Source organism: Uloborus diversus, chromosome 1, assembly GCF_026930045.1.
Source record: "Uloborus diversus isolate 005 chromosome 1, Udiv.v.3.1, whole genome shotgun sequence".
NCBI classification, from domain to species: Eukaryota; Metazoa; Arthropoda; class Arachnida; order Araneae; family Uloboridae; genus Uloborus; species Uloborus diversus.
In genome coordinates, this window is record NC_072731.1 from 193,128,876 (window position 1) to 193,156,507 (window position 27,632).

Consider the following 27,632-nt stretch of genomic DNA (forward strand, 5'->3'; position numbering starts at 1 on the left):
TGTTGAAACAATGTGTAAGAATTATGAATTGTACTTGTTTGTTAAAAGAACAACAGATGATTTTGTAACACTGCATTGTTGAGTAAAAGGTCATTGCATAAATACAACAATTCTTATCTTGTGGAGTGTCCGGCATGAGTAGTGTATTATATGTAGTTTAAATAATTATGTTTATTAAATATTTAGAAGCTGTGGATACCTGCGTAGTAAAGGAATCATAGCACGTTCAATTAGTTTCATAATAGATTTTTATGAATTTGAAATTCTTAATTTAAAAAAAATTGTGGATTTAGATCTTCTAAATACTGAATATAGAAAGACTGCGAGCATTAGATAAAGTATTGAATACATTTTCATCAATGTTTCTAATTTTCTGATGCAAAATTTCCTTTTTTTTTTTTTGAGCAATCACGATTGCTTATTGCTTTTATTTGACTGTTTTGATGTGCTATCATTTTATTTTCTCACCAGCAGCCTCTGCAGCATCACCGTCGACTGGCTCCTCACGATGCTGCTCCTATAGCGAAAACTGTCTCCAGGTTGCGTCCATATCCTACACTTACGCGAATACATACACGCACGTACACACACACACGAACACATACACACACATATATACATACACCTACACACATAACTACCCACACACTCATGCCTGCACACAGACACAAACACACATGCCTACACACATACACATACCCCCTACACACAAATCCCCCCCACACACATAAACACACGAGCCTACATACACACACACTCGTGATTACGAAAAACATAATTTGAATTCAAGAGGTCAAAATTCAAAATAATTTTCTTTTTTTCTTTTTTTTTTCTTTTTTCTTTTTTTTTTTAAAGAAGCATTAATAATTTGCATATTATTGCAAATAAAAGTATATTGATTGAATGAACTTTGCTTCAAATTAAATTGAAATAATAAAATATTAAGAAGAAGAATGATTTAAATGATCTGTTCTCTACAAGTTTTATATTTTTCCTTTTCTGAATAATTTTATTCATTAAAGAAAAGCTGACTTTTAAAATTTTTCACTTTTTAGGCTCAATTCAATGGTATACTGCTGTGCTAGGCACAAAAGTCGTACCTAGGGGAAAAAGGACAGTTCACCGACAAGAGGAAGATTTAAAGATCAGCTCTTGCTCCCAACTCTTCCTCTCGATAGCCGCCTGTGACCTCAGGGTTGCGCCTCCGTGTAATCTTCGAAGAAGACTACGGTGGTATTTTCGCGCGTTTTGTTGTTTCTCCCGCGTTTTTGCACTTGGTCGTTTTTTCGCAAAAACGACCTACGCAAAAACCCTAAAATAAAATGCATGATTTTGAAAAAGTACTACACTTGCTTCCAGACTTTTAAATCTTTAATAAAGTTCGTCAAGGATTGAAAAGCAGACACTTTTTTTTTTGGTTCACAATTCTTGTCTTACGAATATGCATATTTCATTTCACTGTTTTGATTTAATTAAAAGGATTATTGGTAAGTTTACGTTTAAAGGAATAATTAAATAGCATAACTCCTAACTGATAAATATCCAATATAATTTATTACGTTTAATTTTATCGAAAAGAAACATCTCGTTTCATATATTTTTTGCAAGTTCTTTTCGTTTTAATTTTATCGCTATAATGTGTTTTTAATTTTTCTTCAGTTTCAATTTACTTCATTTAACAATATGAATCACTTTTTCTTTTGGTAAGAATTTATAATTAATATTTGTTTGTTGATAGTTTTTTTTTTTCAAATAAGAAAAGAAAGAAAGGAAAAAAAGTGCTCTGAGCTTGCCCATCAAATTCATTCTAAATTTGTTTGATGCCCCCCCCCCCCTCCACCACCAAGTTATGCTGAAAATTATAAAACATTTTGATACTTAAGTATTCTCTGCAACCACGCTAAATGTGGTAATGTCTTACATTGCATTATACCTATATTACGAAAACACGATAACGTGAGATGTTGTCGAACTTTTGCCTCGTAGCAATACGACATAAATATCAAATGTCTCTGTAACTTGCAAACTACAATAAAATATAATATTTCGTCTGGAGTAGCTTTTGGAGAGGTTATAATTTTAAATATGCAGAATTTTTTTTTTGAGACAAAAAATTATTACTTTTATTATTCGTATTTATTTTTTGCTTTGGCGCGATGTGCATTTGCTCCCATTAAAAAAACCAAAAAAAAAAAAAAACTTTGACTACAGATTTGGTGCCCCCCAAATATCGATGCCCTGGCCGTGTGCCCCATGGACCATGCCTTAATCTGGCTCTGCTTAAGAACTTTTAAAATTTTGGTCTTTGAAAATAATGATTTTAAAAAATCAATTGATTTAAATATGATTTAAATTGGGTTGATTTAAATTACTCACCACATCCATTAACTCAGTCTGAATTTACCTTACTCAGTAAGTTACTGGGTACATGGGAGGAGGGGGATCACTGTGTGGCGCTGACCCAAGGTATTCCATTGCTGCATTCCTGGTTGTGACCATTAAACAGCAATGAACTATTTGGCACCAGAAGGGTAGAATGGGATGTTTTCATGCACTGCGAGATATTATTTCACTTCACCAGGCATTGACAAAATATGTTTATACACTTTCCTAATTGAGTTATTTCAAAGGGAATAACTTACCCGCGGAATTTTTAGCCCCGTTCTCCCCTACTGTAGGCCAAATTAACGCCTCTTGAATGGACAGTATTCACCTGACGTCACTGCGGGTAAAAACCCCTCACTGCAGTGCATTGTGGGAGCTGTAGCAGACGAAAATCCGGCACTACAGCGTATAATAACACTTGCTTTTGTGTGGCTTATAAACTCTTCTCTATTTAAAAATGGCAGGTTTTTTACGTTTTTAACTAAGAAACGTTGTAAAAGAATGATGAACGATTCATTTGATACGAAATATTCTCTTTATTATCTTATTTTCATGGGTTTAAGCCTCTTTTTGGTTCCTTATCAGAAACATGGTGAAAACTCGAATTCTATTTTTATTTTCCCCGTTTCTCGCCATTTTTCATGCATTCGTAAGCCTTTTTAAGCCCTAAACATGTTCATTATGCGCATGAAGTCCAGTAATCCTTAAATAAAACGAGTTTCTTTAGCACTACTGACACTACGTAATTGGTCAAAATACCCGCAGACGGACAGCTGATGGGAGCGTTGCCAAACCGTGAATAAGGTCCATTCAAGTATTTGGTCAGAACTTTTCTGTTAAAAATATATACCGGAAACATGAGTTTTCCACTTTTTACTTAATCATTTTCTCATTTTTTTAATGATTATTATCCACTTGCTTTAATTCACTTACCGTGGTGACTTGATTGGTAAGGCGTTGGGCTCGTATGGTGACACGTTAGATGCCTGCTGGCAGGAAATCCTCCGTGCATGCTAATCGTGACCGGTGCACGCTAAATCTGTCAGGGTCACAAAGTCTTCCAAGTTCACATCCCGAAGTCAATAACTCTGGGACTGCAGGATAAGGGAATTCTTGACTTTTATGAATAACAAAACACAGCTGCCTTGCTAAAGGCTCTAAAAGGTTAACCCACGAAAAATGTTAAGTACGGGGGATCTTTGAGTGTAGTGTCGCTTGCTATGAGGTAGACGCCTAACCGCTCAAACATGATGCAGGGAACTTCATTAAAATTATTAGTCCATCTGCTAAGCTTTAAAACTTCCTGTTTTTTGACCAGGAAATATATAAAAAAAACTTTTTCCTTCGGGAATTTACTACTGTTCAGATAAATAAAAAATGCTTCTTTTTCATGTTTAGATTGTGATTTAAAATTGAGTGAGTAGTTTTTGTTCCCACTTTTCACTTTGAAAATGGGGACATGTCCTCATTTTGACATCAAGAAATTTGGTCCCTTTATTCATAGGTGGAATCTTATTAGCTTGAAATTAACAAAAGCTCTGTTTTGGGGGAACTTGATCCAAAAATAATCATCTTTAGCTGCAAAATATCATGTAAAACCTTTTATATTACTCAACTGAACTAGAGTCCCTATAGGGACTCTAGAATAAACAAACCCGATTGTTTCCGAGGGTTTAAACAACCAAATTCCTCACACGAGTCCATCGATATAAATTTTCATCACAAATCCCCAGAAATTTAATCTGGATTACCTTTTTGCTGGTTGATCCATGGGTATATTTTTAATACACAAATTTTTTGGCAGATAAATACACTGATTCGAACGACGGGTATTAACTGTAACCGAAGAAGTAAAATTTCTGGCTGAAGCGGTTATTCTTAAAAGTAAACAAAGTTTTTACCGGCTGCATATTGTTTTAAATTTAGGTCATAAAAATGGTAACTATGTGTAATTTCTCCAATTATTATCCTAGTATTATGTTCTTTTATTTTGTGCAATTCGATTAGATGAGTTTAACGACTGAAACTTTTTTCAGCTTCCGCTGTCATTGTTAAGAACTGCCCAGAATCATCCCATGGTAAGTGATGTCATTTTTTAAAAATGTGCTTCATATTTTTCTATTTCTTTAGGAGCCGGTTTTTATTTGATTGTTGTTGCATACTAGCATGTTTTAAGTTGATTAAATTTTTGTGTCAAAGGGTAGTATCAGTTCAACCAGTGGCGGATCCAGATAATGGATTTGGGAGGGGAACTTTTCTAGCAAGTATGATTATTGGGGGGAGGGGGGCGTGTATGAAATTAATCGTTAAAAAATAAACCATAAATATTGAGTTTTTCAACGTTTCCACTGCGTCTTAATGCTTCTTATTAAAGAGTTTTATTCATTACAAATTCTAAAAGTACAATTCTTAAATAATTATTTTTAAAAGTATGTTCATTCTTCTATTTTTAAGTGCTTAAAGGAAATAATATTTGCAGCAGTGCCTCAACCAGAAATTTTTTTAGAGAGGTCACTTTCAAAATTTTCATTATCTGATAGGGGTGGGGGGTGTCCAGAGGAGACCTACGAGAAAGAGAGGTTCGGGGGGCCGTCTGCAGAAATTAAAGTTTTAAAAACGTGATTATAGGCGATATTTGTTGACGGGTAGGGTAATAGATGGGATTTTGTGGGGGGTATGCTTCTGATCAATTTTTTATAAAATAGATTTTAATCTATAACCCCTCCGCTAAATTTTTCGAAATTGAATTTCCAAAAACGCAGTTACAGACTAACTTTGACAATGCTTCGAGCAGTACGGTTCTGGGGCTTTCTCCAAAAAATATTTCGAAATTGAAGTCCTAGAAAACGAAGTTTTGAAGCGATATTCGGTGATAAAGGATTTAAACGCTCTCCCCATTAAATTGTTCAAAATTGTAATTTTTTAATGTTCAGATTTTCCACAGGAGCATTCGAACCCTTGTCCGGAAATTTTTAGTTATTGACATCTTAAAAACATGACTGTAGACCATATTTGGTAATGTCAGGGGTTTGGCAATTTTTCAAAATTGAAGCTCCAAAAAAGCAATCTTAAACGATTCTTGATGTTATTAAAATGCGAGGTGTTAGGTAGTTCTCCCTTTTAAAATTTTAAAAATTGAAGTCCTGAAAACAAGATTTGAGACGTGCTTTAAAGGTATTGGGGGAGGAAGCGGACTTCCAAAGCATATCATTTTGAAGACTTTCTTATTTTTAGACCGACTAAAAAAAGGGGACTGTTCCCAAGGTGCCTTCTATTTTTCTCTTTAATTGTAAAAAATGTTTTACAAAAACATTCTACTCGGCCTTTTGGGGGATCACAGGTCCTGCCACCCTGTGCCCCCAACCCCACCCCTCCCACAGGGTTGGCCAGATTGGACCCAATTGGGTTGGACCCAATGGGTTTCTTTGAAAAAACCCATTTAAAAAAAACCCCATTATTTAGAGCTCACTTTTGGGTTTTTTTTTTGAAATTTTCTGAGAAGTTTTTAAAAGCATTAATTTAAATACTTTCAGAATTTTTTTTTTACTTTTCACAAACTACTTTTTTCTTTATTCTTCACCACAGACAATGGACATAAAAATGAATTTTGAACTTTTATAGTATTTCTTAACTCTTAAACCGCATTTAAAAAATACTTCAAAGATTTTAAAAAATATATTTGACCTTTTTCTTTAAACTGGTCTCAGTAAATAACTCAAATTATCTTGACTAAGTCCTGTTACATCTGATTTTCTCAATATTTGTACAGAGGAAACTACTCTAGCTAAAAGACTTTCATGTGAATTATTTTCTGCAAACCAACACGTCACAAATCTCGAATAAACAAAGTATATTTTTTAGAAATTAACAGGTTTTACAAATGGTCGGACAGAAAACAGAATAGGATGTACAGTATTTTCATTATCTTACGAAAAAGTTTAATATTTCTTTTTCTGTATACAGAACTAAAAAAACAGGCAACATAAAATTCAAAGAAATGTCTTGATTAAGCTGGAATTCAGTAAAAAGGGATTTAAACTACTTGAGGTTCTATAGTAGTTTTGCATTACAAAATGAAAGACCATAAAGTAAAATGCAAAAAAAAGAAAAGAAAAGAAATGTAGTAATTAAAAACAAACAAAAGAATTTATCACTCAAGAAGTAACTTTGCCTTAACTGTTGGTAATCATGGAAACCAAAAAATCTGAAACTTCACCGTTCTTGGGTTTCATCATCTTGTATACTTTTTTTCAGAAAACGCTGAATTTTCCAGCTTTTTTTTTACCCCAAGACAGTATTTTGTTGCTTTGTACATATATTTACTCTACAATATGCTACAAGTACCCCACATTTTCCCTAAAAAAGGACAAAAAAATCCACATTTCTTTTAAAAAACCTAGCTTTAGTTGGGTTTTTTGGGTTTTATTAAAAAAAACCCTGGGTCCATGGGCTTTTTTTAAAAAAAAACCCAGGTTTTTGCCAACCCTGCCCTCTCGCCTCCACCTCTGATAGCGCCATTGAATTGTAGAAGCTTTAAATACAATGATCAACCCTTCACCAAATAAATGCAAAATACAGTTTAAACAGGTTTGTGTTCAAAGAGGCTTATTTTGAAAGATTACTGGAAAATAGATACAAAAAGCAAGTACAGAAATTTGGGAGACTTAAAATGGCCCTACAGTGGATAAAATGAACTACGACTGGAAAGCTGTATTGTACTATATCAATGAGTTTTAAAAAATAAGTACGATGAAAAATAGAGACGTACCGAGTACTCGGTACTCGGCCTACTCGGTCAATTTGCCGAGTACTCGGTACTTGGCCAAATTTTGATCAGATACTCGGCCAATACCGAATTAAAAAAAGTAGAAAATTGAAAGTAAAAAACTGAATATTGTTCAAAGGGCAATTCCATGGTGTCAGACATAAAAAATGAAGAAAAATTTCTCAGTTTTAATTCTATTTAACAAGTATAAACTGTTCCAAAATGATCAAATTTATTTACAAGATACTTACTACATCCCACTGAATAAAAAATCATGTTAGTTTTTCAAAATAGATCCCTAAAGTATAAATTAAAAAAATTTAAAGAGTTGGTGTCGGACGTAAACACACAAATAAGTAAAATTGATGGTTCACTTAAAAATTATTAAGTCTGTGAATTGGCTTACATTTTAATTTTAAAAACAGCATAATTCCAAAGTATACTTATGATTGAAGCATATTATACCGTTTTCAAATGATATTATAAGGAATAAAATTATTTAAAAAAATATTTTTAGCTTGGTGTCGGACGTAAATTGTTCATATTGGACGTAAAATGAAATTACTTTTAAATGTAAATACATAACAGTGATTGCAGTTATAAATGTGTAAATTATATAGGTTACATATACTGAAACAAATTTTAACAAGTAAATTCAAAAGTTGGGTTGATTGGGGGAAGTGGGACACTGGGGTAAGTGGGTCACACCCAAAAACTGAAATAACCTTATGGTTTTTATAATTTTTTACATTGATCATGTCATGGTTCATCACAGTGATTAGTTTTGCATATATTTGAGTTCCGTGGATTTTTTTTTCTGGGTCAGAAAACTTAGTCAAAAAAAAAAAAAATCTAAAAATTATTTTTTGGCGAATTTAAGCAGCATTTTTCAAAAAGTGTTTCACGGTTAGCATTTATTTTTTTATGATCATTAAACATTCATGTACAGTTTGACTTCAAGTGCATAATGCAATCAGAATTTTTGAATAAAATATTATTAAAAACTTTTAGAGGAGGGGCTCCACTTATCCCGTAAAATTTCGCTATAACAGGTCCCCACACTATGGGGTTAGTAGTTCACCCATAACAGTGAGGATTTCAAAATCAAAAGCAACTCTGATGAAATATTTATATTAGTTAAATACAAGACACTTATGATGACTTAGTAGATAGCTGATAGTTCAGCTCCAAAAGATGGTGATTAGTTATTTGTGAAACTTACCTGAAAGAAAACCATCAAGATTTATATGGGTTGAATGTTGATAATTGTTCTCCCTTAGCCAACTTTACACAGACGCAGTCATTTAGTGTTTCCAATTTTTTTTCCCACTTATAGTTTTGGCAAATTTGCCAAAATTGATCTTAATCAACTGTATTACGTTCATTCAACAAGCCTTTTCTCAAAAGGGGTCCTACGTACCCCTATCAGCCCTAAATGTATATACAGTAAGTTCACTTGGTTGTTTTTTATGCATGTTTCACTTTAACTTTGAAATTAAAGGCAAAAAAAGGAGAAACACAGTCGAAAACATATTTTTTTTAAAGGAATGTAATAGTGTCGGACGTAAATGGTGTCGGACATAAAAAATTTTTTACGTCCAACACCTAGATTTTAGTAAAAAATATTCACTTGTGACAAAATGAAAATAGGTTACATCAATGAGATTGAAAATCTTACTTTGTACCCAAAAATACATGCATGTAGCTTTAAAATTATTGGCTCAGCATAATTAATTGTGCATTTTGGTGTCGGACGTAAAACACGTCATGTACCCCAGAGGAATTCCTTTACAAATCAAAATGAATTATATTTTGACACATTTTTGCAACATCACCAGCAACACATTGTATCTAAATGGTTATTCAACTCAATTCATAATATTAGTATGTATTTTTTGGAAAAAACATAATTTCTTCGACCTCCTTTTAACCTCCTGTAACTTATTTATAACTGAAGTGATCAAATTTTTGACAGGCATTCCAAAATATACAACTCTTTACCTTTAAAATGACACCTCATTTGTTTAGAAATTTTAATTTTGAAAATTTGATCATTTGGTTGACCCTATCGTGGAATTGCCCCAAAGCAGATTTTACAATTAATAAAATATTGCAAGCATATAATATACTGCAATCATTTACAACTTAAATTTACAAGTCAAATTCAAATTTTAGAATAATGAAGTTTGTTATGCTTCAATAGAGTAAATATCATATTTTAATGCCCCAAAAATTAATGAAACTTATTTATTGAAAATGGGGGCAAAAAAGGTAATTACAGAAAATATAAAATTTTTATATTATTAAATGGATTTTTGCCACAAACAAAATTATGTATAAAAAACATAAAAATACCTTTTCTTAAAAAATAAAACAACGTTAAAAGCACAAATGTGCAGGAACACTGCAGACATGTGTTTTGGCATTGGAAGGAATGCTTTTTTCAATGCACAAAATGTGAGCTTATGGATTTAAAGAAATTTGACAAAAGTCAAATTTTTTTTACATTCATTAGCACACATTTTATGGACTGAAAAAGTTGTTCCTTGTAATGCAGAAACACGTGCCTGCAGCGCTCCTGCACATTTGTGCTTTTAACGTCGTTTCATTAGCTTTTAAAAAATATTTACGTTTGGCGAACTAGAAGTATAGATTGATATAATTTGTTCAACTTGATCAATCCTACCTTTTATGTATTTGTTTATTTTTAATTTAAAAAATAACTTATTTGTAAGATTATTGACACTAACATAATCTTTTAAATAATGCATAATTAAATTTCAGCTGGAATTTTGTTTTAAAAACTATTAGTTGGACATGGAGGTCTATACTATTATTCTTATGAGTTCAAAATTTGTCACGTGTGTGTCGGTGGTTTTTCTTAAAACATAATTGGAACTCGGTACTCGGCCAAAGTGCTACTCGGTACGTCTCTAATGAAAAATATTTACTCTCAGTCCCCAAACTCGAATTTTTATGTAGTTAACTTTCCGTAGTCTTATAACTTAGCACAGCTTATAAACTGTGACGAAAGCATTTAATTTTTGTATTTTTCTATAATATAACTATCTTTACATTTCTGCAGTGCTGGATTTTCGAATTTTTAGAACTGGAGCAAATTGCATTATAATAGGGGACTAATTGGAGCAGTTATAACTTATTAAGAGTTTCCCCTAGGATGAGTTCCCTCTAAGCTATGTTAACTAACACCAAAAATTAATCCTTTAAGTGTCAACAACAAGTGGTTTTTTATTACACTGTTTTCTGCACAGTTTTAGATTTACTTAAGATGTTTTTGTTTTGGAGAAGGATGTTCCCCTCTTTGAGTCCGCTTTTGCAATTCTCTCCTCGCTTTTCCCTGCGCCTTTCTTCAGGTTCAATTTTTCTACAGGCAAGAATTTTCCTGCACTCCGTTCTAAAAATTTTTAGGTACACTTGTGATTTTTGGGTGGAGGAGAACATTTCCCCAGATCCCCACCGTGGATCCACTTAGTCTATCGCTTTTCCTGGAGCCTTTTGCCAAGTTCTAAAAACCAGAAAATTTTCCTGTACTCTGTTTTCTGAACAGTTTTAGGATCACTTGGGATTTTGTTTTGGAGAAGGACCTTCCCCAGTTCCTTTCTTTGAACCCGCTTTTGCAATTCTCCTCTCGCTTTTCCCTGCTCCTTTCTTCAAGTTCAATTTTTATAAAACAAGAATTTTCCTGCTGTTTGTTCTAAAAATTTTTAGAAACACCTAGGATTTTTGGTGAGAGGAGAACATTGCCCCAGTTCCCCTCCTTGGATCCACTTTTGCTCTTGTCTAATCGCTTTTTCTGGAGCCTTTTGTAAAGTTCTACAAATGGAAAATTTTCCCTGTACTCTGTTTTCTGAAGAGTTTTAGGATCACTTTTTTTTTTTTCACTTTGTTGGGGAACATTCCCCAGTTCTCCTCTTTAGATCCACTTTTGCAACTCTCCTCGCTTTTTCTTGCGCCTTTCTTCAAGCACAAGTTCTATATAACAGAAGAATTTCGCTGTACTATGTTGTGGAAAATTTTAAGTACACATGAGATTTTAGAGGAAGGGGAACGTTCCCCCATTTCCTCTCCAGGGATCCGCCTCTGCTATTGTTTGATCGAATTTTCTGGAGCTTTTCCTCAAGTTTAAGTTTCATACAACAGAAGAATTTTTCTATACTCTGAAAATTTTTAGGTGTGTATGGAGTTTTTTTTTGGGGGGGGGGGAGGAGAACGTTCTCCTAGTTCCCCTCTGTGGATCCGTTTCTGTTGTTGCCTAATTGCTTTTCCTGGTGCCTTAGCTCACATTCTAAAAAACTTAAACATTTTCCTGTACTCTGTTTTTTGAACAACTTTAGGCCCAAGGTGTGTGGGGTGGGGGGAGGGGGCATTCCAGCAGTATCTTAGATTTGCTTTTTAAATTCTCTCCTCACTTTTTCTGGCTCCTTTCTTAAAGTTAAAGACTTGGAAAACTGAATTATTTTCCCATACTCTCTTTTGAAAATTTTTAGGTGCACTTAGGATTTTGGAGGGGGAACATTCCCCCAGTTCCCTTCCTGTGGATCCGCGCTTGAGTTCAACTGTGCATCATGACAGCATTTCTTTTTATTTCTTATTAAAAATCATTGTTTGAAGGTTTTTTAAACAAAATTCTGCTCTCAATTCATAATTTAACTTCAATGCTGAATTGCTTAATTTTATTTTTGTTTCAATTATGCCAGTAGTTATTAATAATATTGATTTTTAGACGTGTTAAATGCAAGTCTAAGGTTATTGTGCTTAAAATTTTCTCATTTTTACAATGTTTTGTTGAAAAAATATTTTTACGTAACTAAAAATGTTTAACATTACTCTCTTGCATGTGCTAATTGTTCAAGAGGAAGAAAAAATGTTATTTAAATTTGAGTTAATTTTACATAGGTCTTATGCAATGGTCGAAAGTAGCATGCTAGAAGTAGCGATACTATTTTTGTCGCTGCATTTTTTAGTAGTTTGTAGTGTTGCACAGTATTTTTTCAAAAAAGTAGAGTAGTGAGCAGTGCAGTCAAACAAAATAGTTGTTTGTTGCGATTTCTAAAAACTACTTTTTTATAAGGTTTATCAAAAAATTTGTTTCATTTTTAAGATATTGAATTAAACTTGTGTTTTACGCAAGCAAGAACTAAGATAAGACTTGACTCGTTTAGTTCCTTTGGCTATTATCACGTTTTTACATGCCAGGCATAATTTTTTATTTATTTAAAAATTTATGATGATCATTATCAAAAGGTAGGGATGGAGGTTAGTGTCAAAGTGAAATTTTTGAGCACAGATATGAGTTTTTCAAAGCATAATCACAAAACACATGTTTAAGGCTATATTTGGTAACTGGGGGGGGGGGGGGTATCTGTGCATGAATATGGTTTCTGAAGTTTTATAAGAAAACACTTAAAGTAATGTTTGATTTCAGAAATGAATAAAAAAATAAATATTGTTCTGGGAATAATGAGTAAAAGTCGAGAAATATAGTTACTCGAATGCAGGAATTACTTTTCATTTAAGTTTTCGTTGAAAGTTTTGCCGATATGTCAGACATTTAAGTTTTGAAACAAAGTTGCTTATTTTAAAATATTGTGTTTAAAAAATCTTTTAATGACAGCATTGGAGTCCTTCAAGGCTTTGACTGTGTAATGTTCAGTATTTGTTACTTTTATTTCAAAAAACTAATGTCATATACCCTACCCTTGGTGACTTTTTTTTGTTGGCGCGAAGAAAGCATCGCCACGAGAACAATGTATGACAACATGTCATACATCATTCTTAGCAATGCTTTTTTAGCGAAAACAGGAAAAGTTCAGATAAAAAAACATGATCAAAGCACTTCAGAAGACAATATTGTATATAAAAACAATGTAAACCACAGCAAAAAACATCTCGAATATTTGCTTCAAAAATACCAGAAACTAGAAAGTTTTTGTACAAAAAAGAAAAATTACTAGTAGGTATTTAAAATGCTTAAATTAACAAAATATTATCACAGTTCACCAAAGAAATATATACCAATAGAAATAAAAGCTATTTTCCAACATGCATTTCCTTTAACAAAAACAATTCTTATGCTCTGCTAAAAAAGAGCAAAGCGATTCAATATGCAATGTTTAAAGCAGAAAATATCCCCAAAATATAAGTATTTCAGCCAAAAAACATTTAGTTATTCAAATTTTGATGTATGAGAAGTAAAAATGTCTCAACAGAACATCCCAAACATAAACAATACAAAAATACCATACATTTATTTGTTATCCAAAAATGCTTTCAAAATACCTACTAAAAATATCTACTATATTTTACATAAAATAACACCTTCATATTTTTATAAAATCGTAGATTGAACTTATTTTCAGAAATTCGGTACCTAAAGGAGGCATGTTTACAGAATATGCTTGAAAAGTTCTTGGCATCGATAAGAATTTACTTTTAGAATAAAATAACTACTTTTTTTGTCAAATAAATTTACATGCAGTAAATATAAAGTTAAAAACTACAAAAAACCCTCAAGATTTTGTAAAAACAAAGAATTTCGGAAGTGAGAGTTTTTATTTTTTAAATTCTAAAATAAAAACTTATGTTTTTGTTGTATAAATCCTCACATTCAGTCTGAAACACAACATATGAAACAATGAGCCTTACCGAGACTCAACCAAAGTTGGGTTTTACTCTTAATTAACGGTCAAGTTTAAAGAAACTGGCATTTCTAATATTTATTCATCAAAACACAACTACTGAAACTAAACCAACCAAAATAAGCTTTCCTATAAGGTATATTGCACGAAAAAACAAAGATCTATCCAACATGGACAAGTAAACCAAGTTTGAACAGATCTAAGATTGCCTTCGGGTTGCCAAACACAGGTTAGTTTAGCCAGGGATACCATACTTAAAAAGTTAACGCCTCATTGGCGAGAAAAATATTTCAATTTTGTGTAAAAAATCTGATGTCGCCAAATGGGGGGTATATCACATCTGTACCTTTATTTCGCCCGATTGTCAAATTCACATAATTTATGGTTAAACTGCTATGTCCCTGATTTTCATCAACACAACAAAGTTCCCTAAAAAGGAATTTTTCAGTGAGTTAATTTCGAGGAGAATCTCTGCAATAAAACAATTGTGATCGCAGAAACAAAACCCTTTCATACACAATTACAAAAAAAGTTGTATATAGCCGATCATTTTGAAAATGTGTTTATTTCATTTTCCTTCTTATAAAAACTTATTTATCAAAAAATGTGATAGAATACTGCCCGTTTTTTTTCCTGAACTGCCTAAATTTTTACCAGCTGCAAGTTAGGTTTTTTAACACTTATATGTAAAAACAAAGTTACATACATCTCTTTTGAAAAATAATTAAACCTAAACATTGTTGATTTTTTTTTCTTATACTGTAAAACATAATAATAGTAATTTCAGTTTTGGAACTTCCGAACGCAGAATTTCTGTACAGCCTACGAAACCTCTTAATATTTTAAAAATCCCTTTGATGCTTAAACTTTTGTGATTAAATTTATTCATACAAAGTCTCCATTATTTTATGCAATCTCTAATTTTTATTTTCAACTGTTGCATTTTTTCTTCCCATATAAATAGCTCATTGAGCAATCCAAAGTGGCATATTGGCATTATTCTAAGGATGATCCTTGTAATTATTTAAAGGCTTTATGTATTTTATGAATGTGGTGTCATAAAGTTGAAAAATAATTGTACTGAATTGCTAACAATTTAAACCTAAATATTGCCTTTCAGATTGAGAGGTTGCAGGTGATGAAATAGTTAAATTTTTGTTTCTAATTTTTATTCTTTGTAAAATACATTGGAGTCATTTGTTAACAACTTTCAATTTTAATGCATTGTTATAAAATTTAATTTTAATTTTGAATTTTTTCTGAAATTTTACATAATAGCTTGTCGAGTTAAAGAATGGGGAAACCTACAATGGACATCTTGTAAATTGTGATAACTGGATGAATATAAATCTTAGGGAAGTCATCTGTACATCAAGAGTAAGTAATTTAGTTTTCGAAGAAATTTCAGCTCAATTTATTTTTTTCATCATTAATCTTAAACATTTTCCAAAGTCAAAATTAAAATAAAAAATACTTATATATCAGTAAAATATAATGATATACATTTGAAATTCTGAATTTATTGCAAAGCAATTTTCACTTAATATGGAGAAAAAAAAAAAGGTCAAGTAAGTACTTGATTTTTTTCCTTCATAATACCAAGAAAAGTAAGCATCACAGCAAATAGCTCAAACTCTCAGAGAATTATACCTGTTTTACCACAGGTTGTGTTACAAAGAACCCCCTTTTCAATGCAGAGGAGTTGAACTTATGGATAATAAGACATTCAATAAAAGCTGCCTTTGTCAGTGCAGTCTCCCTAAATATATATATATATATATATATATATATATATATATATCCCTAAATATAATGCAAATGTAATGTTAATGAGTTTGAAACCACCCTCTCTTTTGGTGAGGAGTGTCCCAAACCCCCAAGGTGTGTTCTCCAAAAAGTTTTTTTCTTCCAAGTACAGCACTGACTAAAAAGTAAGTGATATAAAAGTTTTTTTCAGATCAGTGAACTGAAAAAAAATGTACATTTTATTAGTTCATCTACTCTTATATATCAGTATTAGCACATTTTTGCAGTGATTTGCCTTTCTCCATAAATTAAGTTCAAATTTCAAAATAGAAATATAACTCACTTGCATCTAATTGAGGTTTAATTATCATCTGCAGTATTGCTCAGGATAATTAAACTGAAGGACTGGGATAGTCTGCTATATAAACTCATTTAAACACAAAAAGAAGCACCAGTTTCCTTCAGTTACAGTCAACCAAAATCAGGTCTAAAAGAAGAATAAGAGGACACGGTGTCTGGTCATTTTCTCATGCGAACAAAACCAAAAAATCTTTTATTTGCCTGCCATGTTTACTCTTCATATTTTGTTTGAATTTTAATGTTATTTAAATGTTTTTTAATGACTGGATACTTTTATCTGGCATACTATTTCTTTCTTTCTTTTTTATTTTTTATTTTTTGATGCTTTTAATGGATTATTTCATTTATTTAACTTATATTATTCAAAAAAAAAATCATAGTTTTTGATGATTTTATTTATTTGGCAGGTTATTTTTCATGGACATTTTCTTATTCTAAATTTAATTTTATCGATTATGCATGATTCTACAATTTGAATCATTCAATTTTTGCTTATTGTAAATGTTAAATAGCAAATATTTCTATTTGTAGGATGGTGATAAATTTTGGAGAATGCCTGAGTGCTATGTCCGTGGTAGCACAATAAAATATATGCGCATTCCGGATGAAGTTATTGATATGGTAAAAGAAGAAGCAATATCTAAAGGACGTGGAAGAGGAGATATGAAAAGGGGAGGAATGGGGCAAAGAGGACGAGGAGGAGGCAGAGGTATATATTTTTCTTTGTGTACCTAAAAAACCTGTGAAAAATAGAAATTAGTTAATAATTTATTAAGGTACTTAGCTCTATTATTACTATTATTAGGTTATTAGTGAATAGACTTTTCACAAATCTATTTTTATTAATCTGGGTAATGAACTCTTAAATCAAAGTTTGTAAATTTTAACCTCATTCATTTTGAAACGGAAATATTTGTTGTATTCATTTTATTGAGTGTTCATTTATTTGTGCTCTACTATTTATGGTCAATTTGACACCTGAAAGTAAAGCTCTAATGTAAATTCTTGTTTAGTTAGAAATGTTATTAAAATGATAATTTTTAATATAGAATGGTTTTTAGAGGTTTGTTGTTATTTTTCAGGCATCATATTTCAGGTATTTTTATTGTTTTTTTTTCTGTAAAGCTTTTCTCTAGATTATTCTTTTCATGATTACACTCCAGTTTTTTTCTTTAAATTTATTTCATATTAAGACCAGATTATGCAATATTTTTATTACACTTTGTTCCCAGATGTCTAGGCATCCATGTGGATCAGAAAACAAACAAGAGCAAATTTCAGCAATAAAGATTAAATTAATAACAAAGATTAGATCAATTCAATAATAAAGATTTATGGAAGTATAAACTGGGGAAAAAAATTACCAATAGTTGCATTTCAAAATAATACAAATTAGAACACATGTTTTGAGATGATATTATTAAAAAACAAACCATCATTAATGTACCAAAGTTTCCAAACTTTGTTATACATTAGCTAAAGTGCAAGAATGGGTATATTTAATAATATCAACACATTTACCACAAACTGGCATCTGTCATAAGGGACTGGATTTCTTTTTCTCCCTTTGCAACTTGGAAATGAACGTCTTTTTCTTTTTGAGGCCTGAACACAAATTGAAGAGCATTGTTACACTGAACCTTGAGTCTTAGTTCTTCCTAGAGAGTAAAAGCAAATTTTGACATGAAATTCGAATATTCAAGGGTTCCTTGGAAATAATCCAAGTGTTCAGTGCAGCAAGGTCAAGCACATTGTTAAAAATCTGAAAAAGCTGCCTGCAGCTTCTATAATTGTGTTATACTTTTTCTTAGAATGTCTGATTCATTCACAACATATTTGGTGCTACTGTAGAAGGAAAGGAATCTTTGCTCTGTTGTCTGCAAACAGTAGGGTGGATACTACACAGTGTATGATTACTTTTTTGATACTACACTTATATACCTTGAATATTTTTTTTCCATTTTGAAAAGCATGAATATCTTGCTAAAGAAGTGAGACAGGCAATAAGAGACAGTTCTCGATTATTTAGATATAATCCAAACAATTGTGTGGTCTTGTTCCCAGAATGTGTATCTGCAAGTTTCACTGAAATAAAAAAAAAGTTGTTAATAGTGACATTGAGTCAAGAATTTTGATCTAGTTGTAATAAGTATTGTTTGTTCTTCAAGTTTCAAATCAAATGCTTCATCCTTACCCAAATATGAATAGCCTTTCAAAACATTGGTTTTCATCCATTTCTATCGAAAACATGTTTCCAAACTTGCCTGGTTTATTATTTAATAAATTTGCATCTTGATTTACATAGTCACGCAAGCAAGCCCATGTCACCCCTCAGTACCTGTTGTACATGATTGAATGTATTTCATCATAGATTCTTTCATTCACCGTCAAATGCAGGCTGAAGCAAAATCATTTTGAATCATATGACAAGTAAAATACATCAGTCTGCTTGCAGTATTACAGTATTTGAATTTGCCTGTCACCTTCTGTGGAAATAGTGCTGTTCACATTTGACGGAGCTCAAAGAAGCAATACCAATATAACTAAAGATACGTTGGTAACTAGAAAAGCTAGATAAAAAACCATACTGGTTACCAATTTGCTGTCCATTATCCAAACACAAATAGTCAATCTGGATTTAGTTTTGCTCTAATGAATCATCAAAATAATAGCTGCTTGTTTCCTCATGATCAGTCAATAAGAAGATTTCTGGAGTTTTAAAAGGACATGTAGGCAGTGGCGTATCTGGCATGGGTGACATCTGGGGCGTAATTTGTGGTGTCACCCCTCCCCTACAATTGCAAAAAAAAAAAAAAAATGGTTTTAAAACATAACATTTATATAGTTTTCAGAAACTACATTTGTGTTATACAAAATTTTTGTAGGATAATGTACAAAAGACAAATAAAAACAATGAACGCTTTTTATATAACTAGCCCTAGACAGATGTGTGCGTCGAGAGGTCAAAAAAGTAAGAGGGTGTATAAAACAGATGGCTCTTTAATTTTTTCTAACGTATCTCAAACACAGACAAAGATAATTGTTTTTCAGTGTTTTGGTATTAGAGGAAGTTAATACCAGGTCTAAGTATTGACAATATGAACCTTATCCTGAGTATAGTATTTAATCCATGATGTAAATTGAAAAGGAGAGGGTCTGGAGAATTTCCCTCAAGAAAAATGTCTAATTTTTAGTCTTAAAAATGCATTTTAGCTTAATTTTTAAAATCATGCATTTCCACTTTGGGTGTCACCCCCCAGACGAGTGACACCCAGGGCAGACCCCTCCCCCCACAATAGTGATGCTACTGATGTAGGTAAAAATTGGTAATTTTCCCTGTGAGGGTCAAAATGTCCCCAAATGTTTATTCTAGGTAAATCTATTTAAAAATTTAAATTCCAAAAGTAAACCTTCCATCAAATATAAATTCTCGTTGGGCTTAAAAGCTTTATTAAAGGTTACTGGAAGCGTAATTTCTGCCGGTTAAAGTATTTAAGGTATTTTCAAAACACTTACTTTGCCATATTCACACCTTATGCTCCCTTGCTTTGAATGGCCGACGGTAAACAAACCATTTTATGTTGTGTAACAATAGTCCTGTGAAAAATAATAAAAATTTAGTTACTCTGCTTTGTACAACTATTGATATTACATCGTTTTCAAGCATTAGCATCTTTTGGGTCAACTTGTAAAACTCTACATAAGCTTGTTTCTGGAGCTCTTCATTGTAAATCTCTCATAAATGTATACTATCACTAAAAGTTGAAGTCCTTTTTGGATTGAGTTTTGCTTGACAACTAAAACTGAGAAGCTTTATTCTTCTGTTCAAGGAGTTGTTTTTCATTTAAACTTTGAAGACATCTTATTAATACTGTTGTTCTTAGAGAATGAAGGAAGCCTATTCTGTTAGTTTTTTGTTGACGTAAGTTAACCGTATCAATTCATAATCCTGGATATGCCCCCCCCCCTTAATGTTTTCCATCCCATTTTTGGATAGCTCTCAGTCGGATATTTTTTCCTCTTCTATGTTCTGGTTCTCCTTTTCCAAGAAAAGAAAAGCAGTTCTTAGAACTAATTAACAAAAACTCTTATTTAACTCCAACCACAGCAGATGAGTAATATTTTTTCTTCTGTATATTTGAAGGAAAGGATTTCCTGTTCATAATTAATTGGGAAATTAGTACTGATTCTTTCCCTTTGCAGTAGCGTCCTATAGTTTTTTCACCAAAGCATAGGTCCCATTCCAGGTACATTTTCTTTACCATGTATAAGGGAAAAAAACAGTTAGTCTTTTTTTCTAACATTAAACTACTTTTTATCTTTTTTTTTTTGGGGGGGGGGGAAGAAATAGGAAACAAATTTCACCTTATTTGGTTTTGTAACAAATGGACTTCAGTAAAAATTACATGATTATTCACCAAGTGAAAACTGGGATACATTTGATACTCTGAAAGACCAGACAGATAATCGGATTATGTTGACTTTCACATGTGGTTTGTCAAAAATATTAGGTCTTCTTAAGTCTTTGGTATGTGAATATTGATATTCACATTATTATTGTTGACATTTACCAGATTTTGGAGTTTCACTGACATATACCTTTTTATTGTTCAAAAGTAGGTTATTTACTTGAAATTTGCAGTTGAACAAACCTTTAAAAAATACTTGATTTCAACAAGTTTTTCTGAAATTTTAATTTAATCATGTCTAAGCAAGGGGATACAATGCCAAAATTACAAATGTGGAGATAACTAATAGGGGGAGAAATGAAAAAAGCATGTAGTATAAGTAGGAAAAACTTTCACCTGTTTAGGGCAAGAGAGGGTACGTGTTCATTGCTATAATCTTGAGAGGGTAAGGTATTGGGTTGTTCGGAAAGTAATTTCATTTTTTCCCGTCAGAGGACTTAATTACGTTTTTTCGAAACCAACTTCACACTTAAGCCGCATAACCATTATATGTCTTGAGAGCTGATATTGCAAGGCTTGTGTGTGAAAAAGTTCTATTAATTCTACGCAGTAGTTTTTGGTTGGTGCCCTTTTAAATATGGAGAGCAATAAGCAGCATTTTCGTCATATTTTACTTTTTTACTTCAGAAAAGGTAAAAATGCTGTCCAAGCGAGAAAAAAATTGACGGATGTGTATGGAGAAGGTGTGTTAACAGATCGCCAGTGCCAGAACTGGTTTGCAAAATTTCGATCCGGCAATTTTGATGTCGAAGATGCACCACGGTCTGGAAGGCCGGGTCGAAGCTGACAAAGATGCGATAAAGGCATTAGTTGATGCAAATCGGCGAATAACCACACGAGAGATCGGTGAGAGATTAAATTTGTCGAATTCGACTGTTTATGGCCATTTGAAAGGCATGGGCTTAACCTCGAAGCTCGATGTGTGGATGCCCCGTGTCCTTACGGAGCGAAATTTGTGTCGTCGCGTTGACGCGTGTGATTCGCTCCTCAAACGTCAAGAAAATGATCCATTTTTGAAGCGGATTATTACTGGGGACGAAAAATGGGTTGTATACAACAATGTTAAACGCAAGAGGTCATGGAGCAGAAAAGATGAACCGGCTCAAAGCGTGTCAAAAGCCAACATTCACCAAAAAAAGGTGATGCTCTCCGTTTGGTGGGATGTCAAAGGAACCGTTTTTTTTTGAGCTTTTGCCGGACAATACAACGATTGATTCAGAAGTCTATTGTCATCAGCTGGACAAATTGAATGATTCACTTAAAGAGAAGAGGCCCGAATTAATCAACAGGAAGGGTGTAGTGTTCCACCAGGATAATGCGAGACCTCACACAAGTTTGGTCACTCGCCAAAAACTTTTACAGCTTGAATGGGACGTACTGCAACATCCACCATATTCTCCAGATCTGGCGCCTTCCGACTACTATTTGTTCCGGGTCCCTGCAAAATTTTTTGGATGGCAAAACCTTTACCTCAAATGAAGATGTCAAAAACCACCTGAACCAGTTTTTTGCCAGCAAGGACCAAAACTTTTATGAGAGGGGAATTATGTTACTGCCAGAAAGATGGCAAAAGGTGTTGGACCAGAATGGCCAATATATAATTTAATAAAATATTTATTCATTATACGAAAACTGTCTTTCATGTTCCCCAAAAAAAACGAAATGACTTTCCGAACAAACCAATATTTTTTTCATGTCATACAGTATGACATGAAAAAAAAATTCATTGAAATCATACCTGTGGTTTGAACGTTGCTTATGCTTTACTGAAAACTTTCAACTCGTCTTAAGCTTTCCTTAGCTTCAATTGGGGTTTCAGAATGAATATTTTAACATCTCATCAGATCACTAATGTACTTTAATGAACTTAACAGCTTTTTCAGAAAAAAAAGTCCTCTTTTTTATTTGGAAAAAAAAAATGCCTTTAGTAGGTATAAGTTTTTCTTTTAAATTTGTGATAATTTAAATAAGAATATATTTTTATATTTTAGGTACATTTGGAGCTCGAGGTGGTGGAAGAGGTGGTGGTCCAAATAGAGGTCCTGGGCACAATAGGCCTGGAGGCCGTCCAAAACCAAATTGATATGCTTATTTACTAGTTAAAAAATTTGTAAATATTCATAGAAATTTCTTTTCACTCATTTGGCTTCATAACAATGTATTTAAAATACATTATTTGTTATATGTTTTGTTTTGTTGACTTGTGAAAAGTAATAAATTATTTTTGGAAAAGGAATTTCTATTTTTCACTTAGGTTGATGCTGAAAGTTTGTTCTTGAAATATTTTTGGTACCTTTTTTTTTGCTTTAAGAAAAGATTAATTTGCTCATTGATAAATCAGTGATCCCTTATAACTTCAGGATCCCGTCCAACTGGTTAAAATTCAAATTGTGGTAGGTAGAGGGTACCCCTGAAGTGAAAGTGATCCCTTGTAATATTTTGTGTAATAGCTTACCAATTCTTTAAATCCAATATGTTTTTTTCTATTTTCACTACTTTACATGGAATGTTAAACTACACTTCACTTAATCAGTAAAGCAATCAGCAAATCATGATAAATGGAACAGATAGTTAATATCATTTACTCATGCAGTGGCATAAACAGAAATTAATTTTGGGGTTTGCACATTGTCACTGTAACAAAAAAAAGCCAATTTTTTATTTTTAAATTACCACTCAGGAAAAACTAAAGAATAACTAAAACTTCTACTTAAAAGAATCAGCAGTGAACTCTGAACTCAATAGTAAAATAAATAGTATAAATATATATAAATAAATAGTAAAAAGGGGTCACAGTTAGAGCCCTGATTATATAAAGCCAGATAAGTGCATATGCAATTGCATATTTTTTCTTTTTTTTTGGGGGGGGGGGGAGGAATGTGTTTGAAAATTCTCCATTACTTCCACTTTCAGGTGTTTTTAGATTTTTTTAGCTGATGAAAAAATATTTTGTACTTCATAAGGTAAGAAAAATTGGATGAGCCATGGAAAGCCCACTCAGTGGAAATGACTACTGCCCCTTCCAGTAGTTAATAAAAGATACCGTGGGGGAGGGGGAGGAGGGCTCTAAGTATAATGTAAAAGATTTCCTAAAAAATTTTAATTTTGAGAACAAATCTTGTAGGTTGCATATTACCCATTGCACTCTCTTTGGGTATGCCACTGTACTCACAATACATTTAATTATTGCTATCAGTTAACAATTCATTGTACGGTTATAAAGCTGTTTAAAGGAGGAGACAGGAGTGTAGTGGGGTCGAAACATGCTGATGCGACATGCTATGATAACTGCTCTTTTTATGAATGATGAGTAAGTATGAACTATATTTATGATTAACAAATAGTAATTTAATGGAAAATAATGTGATAGTCTCTTTATGTAAGCACCTACCCCCTTCTCCCTGAAAAAATCATGGCTATATCATTATTGTAAACTCCTCTCCTTTAAAAATCTCCAAGTAAAGTACATTTCTTCTAATGTTCTTCCAAACTGTCAAATGTGCATCGAAGCTTTTCTGGTAAGATATCTTCTCAGTTTGTACTATTTTCTGATTTAATCATTTTCATTGAAGTCTCAATTGCTGAGAGAAAGTTTCACCTGAGGAAAAGGGAAATGCTACAAGGTGCTATGTCGGGTAAATCCAAAGCTTTGTTGTCGAACTGTAATTTTGTGTTTTTCAAAGCAAAGAAATGAAATAAGAACATTGATAGTGGTATTGTCATGGTGTAGTACTTAAGTTTTCACAGGACTATTCATAATCCGCCCCCCGCCCTGCATCATTGAAATGCTATAAAGCAGAAATAATGAGTATTGACATTCTGGCTGGTTGGAAGTTTATAATGCATGATTCTGAGGGAATAAAAAAAAAGTCAACAATGCTTTGATTTTTGAATGACTGTGAGATGATCTTACTCCAAATTTAATGGTTCACTCGTTGATTTGTTTTTGTATCAATTTAAGTATTTATTTAGATTTTTTATACGACAGCATAAATTAAATACTTGATATATAACATGTAGTTTTTAAGACACATTGCCAATCCTTGTGTATTAGATTATATGAGTCAGTTATACCCTCCCCCCCCCCCCCCCCCCCCGCTCCTCGAGGACCTGTGCTGGCTGCCCCTAGTGTATGAAGGGCAAACCAAAGTCTAAGTGAAAATTTCTCTATGGTGATAAAAAAAGAAAAGTCACAAATTATTCATAAAATCATCTGAAGATTTCAATCTCAAGTATAGAGAATGAAGGAGAAAGAGTTCATATTGTCTACAACTGCTGAAGAGGACACACATTTTGGAATCCGAGTAAATCTCTGATTTCCATGCACATTTGCTTCAAAAGACTTCCTTATTAAAGTTCTTGGGAACTCATACTGACTCAATGTGACCAAAGTCTTGTACATGAACGATGACAAATATGTGGAAAAATTTATCAAATGGTTGTCCAATACCTGGATTAAAAGGACAATTAAGAAACTCTGGACAATTAAGAAACGAAGGAGGAGAAGGCAACTTTCCTTCCAGAAGTTGGCATAAAGAAACTTCAGCCGAATGAAAACATTAAAATATCTGTGTTTCACGGGCTTAACTTTTATAAACAACAGGAAGTATTGAAGTTGTACTGAATTGTTATATTTTTTAACCCATTCCTTGCCCCGGCCGATACAGGATCGGCCGCGCAGTTTGTGTTAATACTGCCCCGGCCGATTCAGGCTCGTCGCAAGAAAATGGTTCCTAACTGCCCTCGACGATCCTGTGTCGTCACAGCGTTTCTAGCAGTTTTTGCTTCGGCCGAATATGTGTCGGCGATCCTTCCAGGGGCAGAACCCTGTTATTGCGCTTCTCTGTTGGGTTCTGGAGCTTTTTGGGGAGCGGTAATCAAGCTCTTTTCCTTAGACAAAAGGGATGTAACTTATAGTATTTCACGGAACTTGCTGTAATTTATTTTATTTTACTAAGATATTAACCTTTCAAGTACTCTTTGATGGGACACGTATAATGCTTCAAATAATCAGGCATTATATTTTTTATCTTTTCGTGGAAGCTTTGTTTCTTAGCATTCTGGCATTTGAACTCCTGATGAACAAGTGTGAAAATATTTCCTTGCATATTTATCAATATTTCTATGCCTGAATAAAGCAAATAAACAGAAATATGTTTTTCTTGTTATCAAAAATCCACCTTCTTACGCAAGTATCCTTCACTAAATTGTTCATAATCCTCAAATTTTATAATTTATTTTACACAATATTATTTTTTTAAATTATCTTACATACCTTAATTTTGTACGAGTATGTTTTTTTTATTATTATAATGTGTTTACTACGCTTTTTATTTATTTGTACACCATTATTATTTTTTATTACTTATTTATTTTTAAATCATGATATTTTGAAACGCAAATTATTCGCGGCACCATTTGATGGATTTTTAGTGATACTGTTTTGAATATTTTTTATTTCACGAAAAAAAAAAAATGACGACCGCATTGACTATACGTAAAAGTTGACTATGCAAAACATAAAATAGATACGACAGTACGAAGGAAATGATAATATCTTGAGTTCTTTTGTAGTACGCTTTACTCATGAGAAACGAAACATTCCTTTTCTCCAATTCTTTTTCAGATTTTATTTATTGTCTTAAAATAGCTCCAATGTTTTAATTGCACCTTCTTTTATGAGATTTTAAAAATATAAATTAAATATTTGGTTTCTTTTCAATAATCAAATTGCCATAATTAGTAAATAATCCTAAGAAACTAAATAAAATTTATCCAAGTATGTTTAAAAAAAAGATTTAAAATCCGACTCGATTTCAAGCAAGATCTCCTTTTTTTTCCTTTTGAAGACATGTTCCGTCGTTAAAGCATAAAAGCTTGCTTTGAAATTCCTTTCTGAGCTATACTGTTTTGTTGTAAGAAAATAATGTGGAAGAGTTGACCACAAAACACTAAAACCTTCTGACCATTCTTTGAATGGAACTAACTTGCTCGGATGTTCGCAAAGAGGGTCCTTGGAGAATACAGACCTCCCAGTCGGTCCAGTTACTCCTCTCTCAGCTGGGGGCTTTTAGTTGCATGCACAAAAGTATCCTTTAGGGAAATAGGGGATTAGCCGGAAGTTTTGATCTTTTGTAATCTTTATCTTTAAAATACTTCCCACGCTTGAGCAACTGATATCTGGGCATTCAGAAGGGATTTAAAAGTCATCTGAATTACGATAAAAGTCGACCATAGTTCTGCCATCAAAGGGATGTCTCTGTGTTTATTGGTCGTTTTGAAGTGTCACAATATATCAAAAGGCACCGAAGAATACTTTTTATCCTGTTAGAAAATCATTCCCACACTTAAAGCGTTTTTGTCTATTCAATTCGCTTGCTCACACGTTGGATCGATCAGTCAATTGTTTGAAGAATGTTTTGTTGAGGCCTTTTGAAAGATAGATCATCTTACATTTAACAGTAAAAGAAAAAAAAAAGATATACTGAGATAAAAGCAAAAATGAAAAATAAATCAATAAAATAATTAGTGTTATGAAAATAATTTCTTTTCGTCCAATCCTCTATTGTTTCTTATTTTCCTGTTATGTACTGCGTAAATGTATGAATATTTCAGCACATATTAGCAACCTTGTATTTTATTGCACTGTTTAATTCAGTGCTCAAAAACAAATAAAGCGAAGCGATTTTCGAATGCAAGCTGAACAGCAAAAACAACATTAAAATACCGATAGCAAAATGGGGAGAAAAGTGTTATTACAACGTAGCAAAAAGCAACTCCGTTTCGTTATCTGCGGCATGCGAGTTAAGGGTTTTCGGGCTGGTCATCGAATGGGTTAATACAAACGCATGTATTTTACAATGAATTTTAATTTTTTGTGAGTTCTCAGTTTATCTTTTTTTTGAATTTTGACTAATCATACATTTACTTGTATAAAGAATAAAGATTTTGTTTGAAAGTAACTACCTGTTTCTTGCAATCCCTATCATTATTTCTTGAATTTTACTAACTCTTAAAGGTTGAGTAGTTGCTAATTCAGATTTTAACATGCTTTTTGGGTTTCTCCGCAGAAAAGGGGGAATTGAAACAAGCTGTTTGAAATGTTTTGTTTCTACTTAAAGTTTCAAGAACAAAAAAAGACCAAAGTTTCTAGCAAAAAAAATCAATTATAAATTTATCTTTATAGTGTTACTGTTTTTTTTTTTTTTTGTGTGTGTGTGTTCAAAGTTGAAAAGTTATGATTTACTC

At 32.5% G+C, this 27,632-nt stretch overlaps 1 protein-coding gene across 1 annotated transcript; it reads left to right on the top strand.

Moving 5' to 3' along the window:
• The first annotated feature begins 4,229 nt into the window (after nucleotides 1-4,229).
• LOC129224002 (U6 snRNA-associated Sm-like protein LSm4) lies at nucleotides 4,230-22,614 on the top strand. The gene is made up of 5 exons (XM_054858397.1): nucleotides 4,230-4,323; nucleotides 4,422-4,463; nucleotides 15,088-15,186; nucleotides 16,447-16,624; nucleotides 22,376-22,614. Exons 1-5 carry the CDS (start codon nucleotides 4,321-4,323, stop codon nucleotides 22,465-22,467), a joined length of 414 nt encoding a protein of 137 aa, XP_054714372.1. The 5' UTR covers nucleotides 4,230-4,320; the 3' UTR covers nucleotides 22,468-22,614.
• Nucleotides 22,615-27,632: the final 5,018 nt, after the last annotated feature.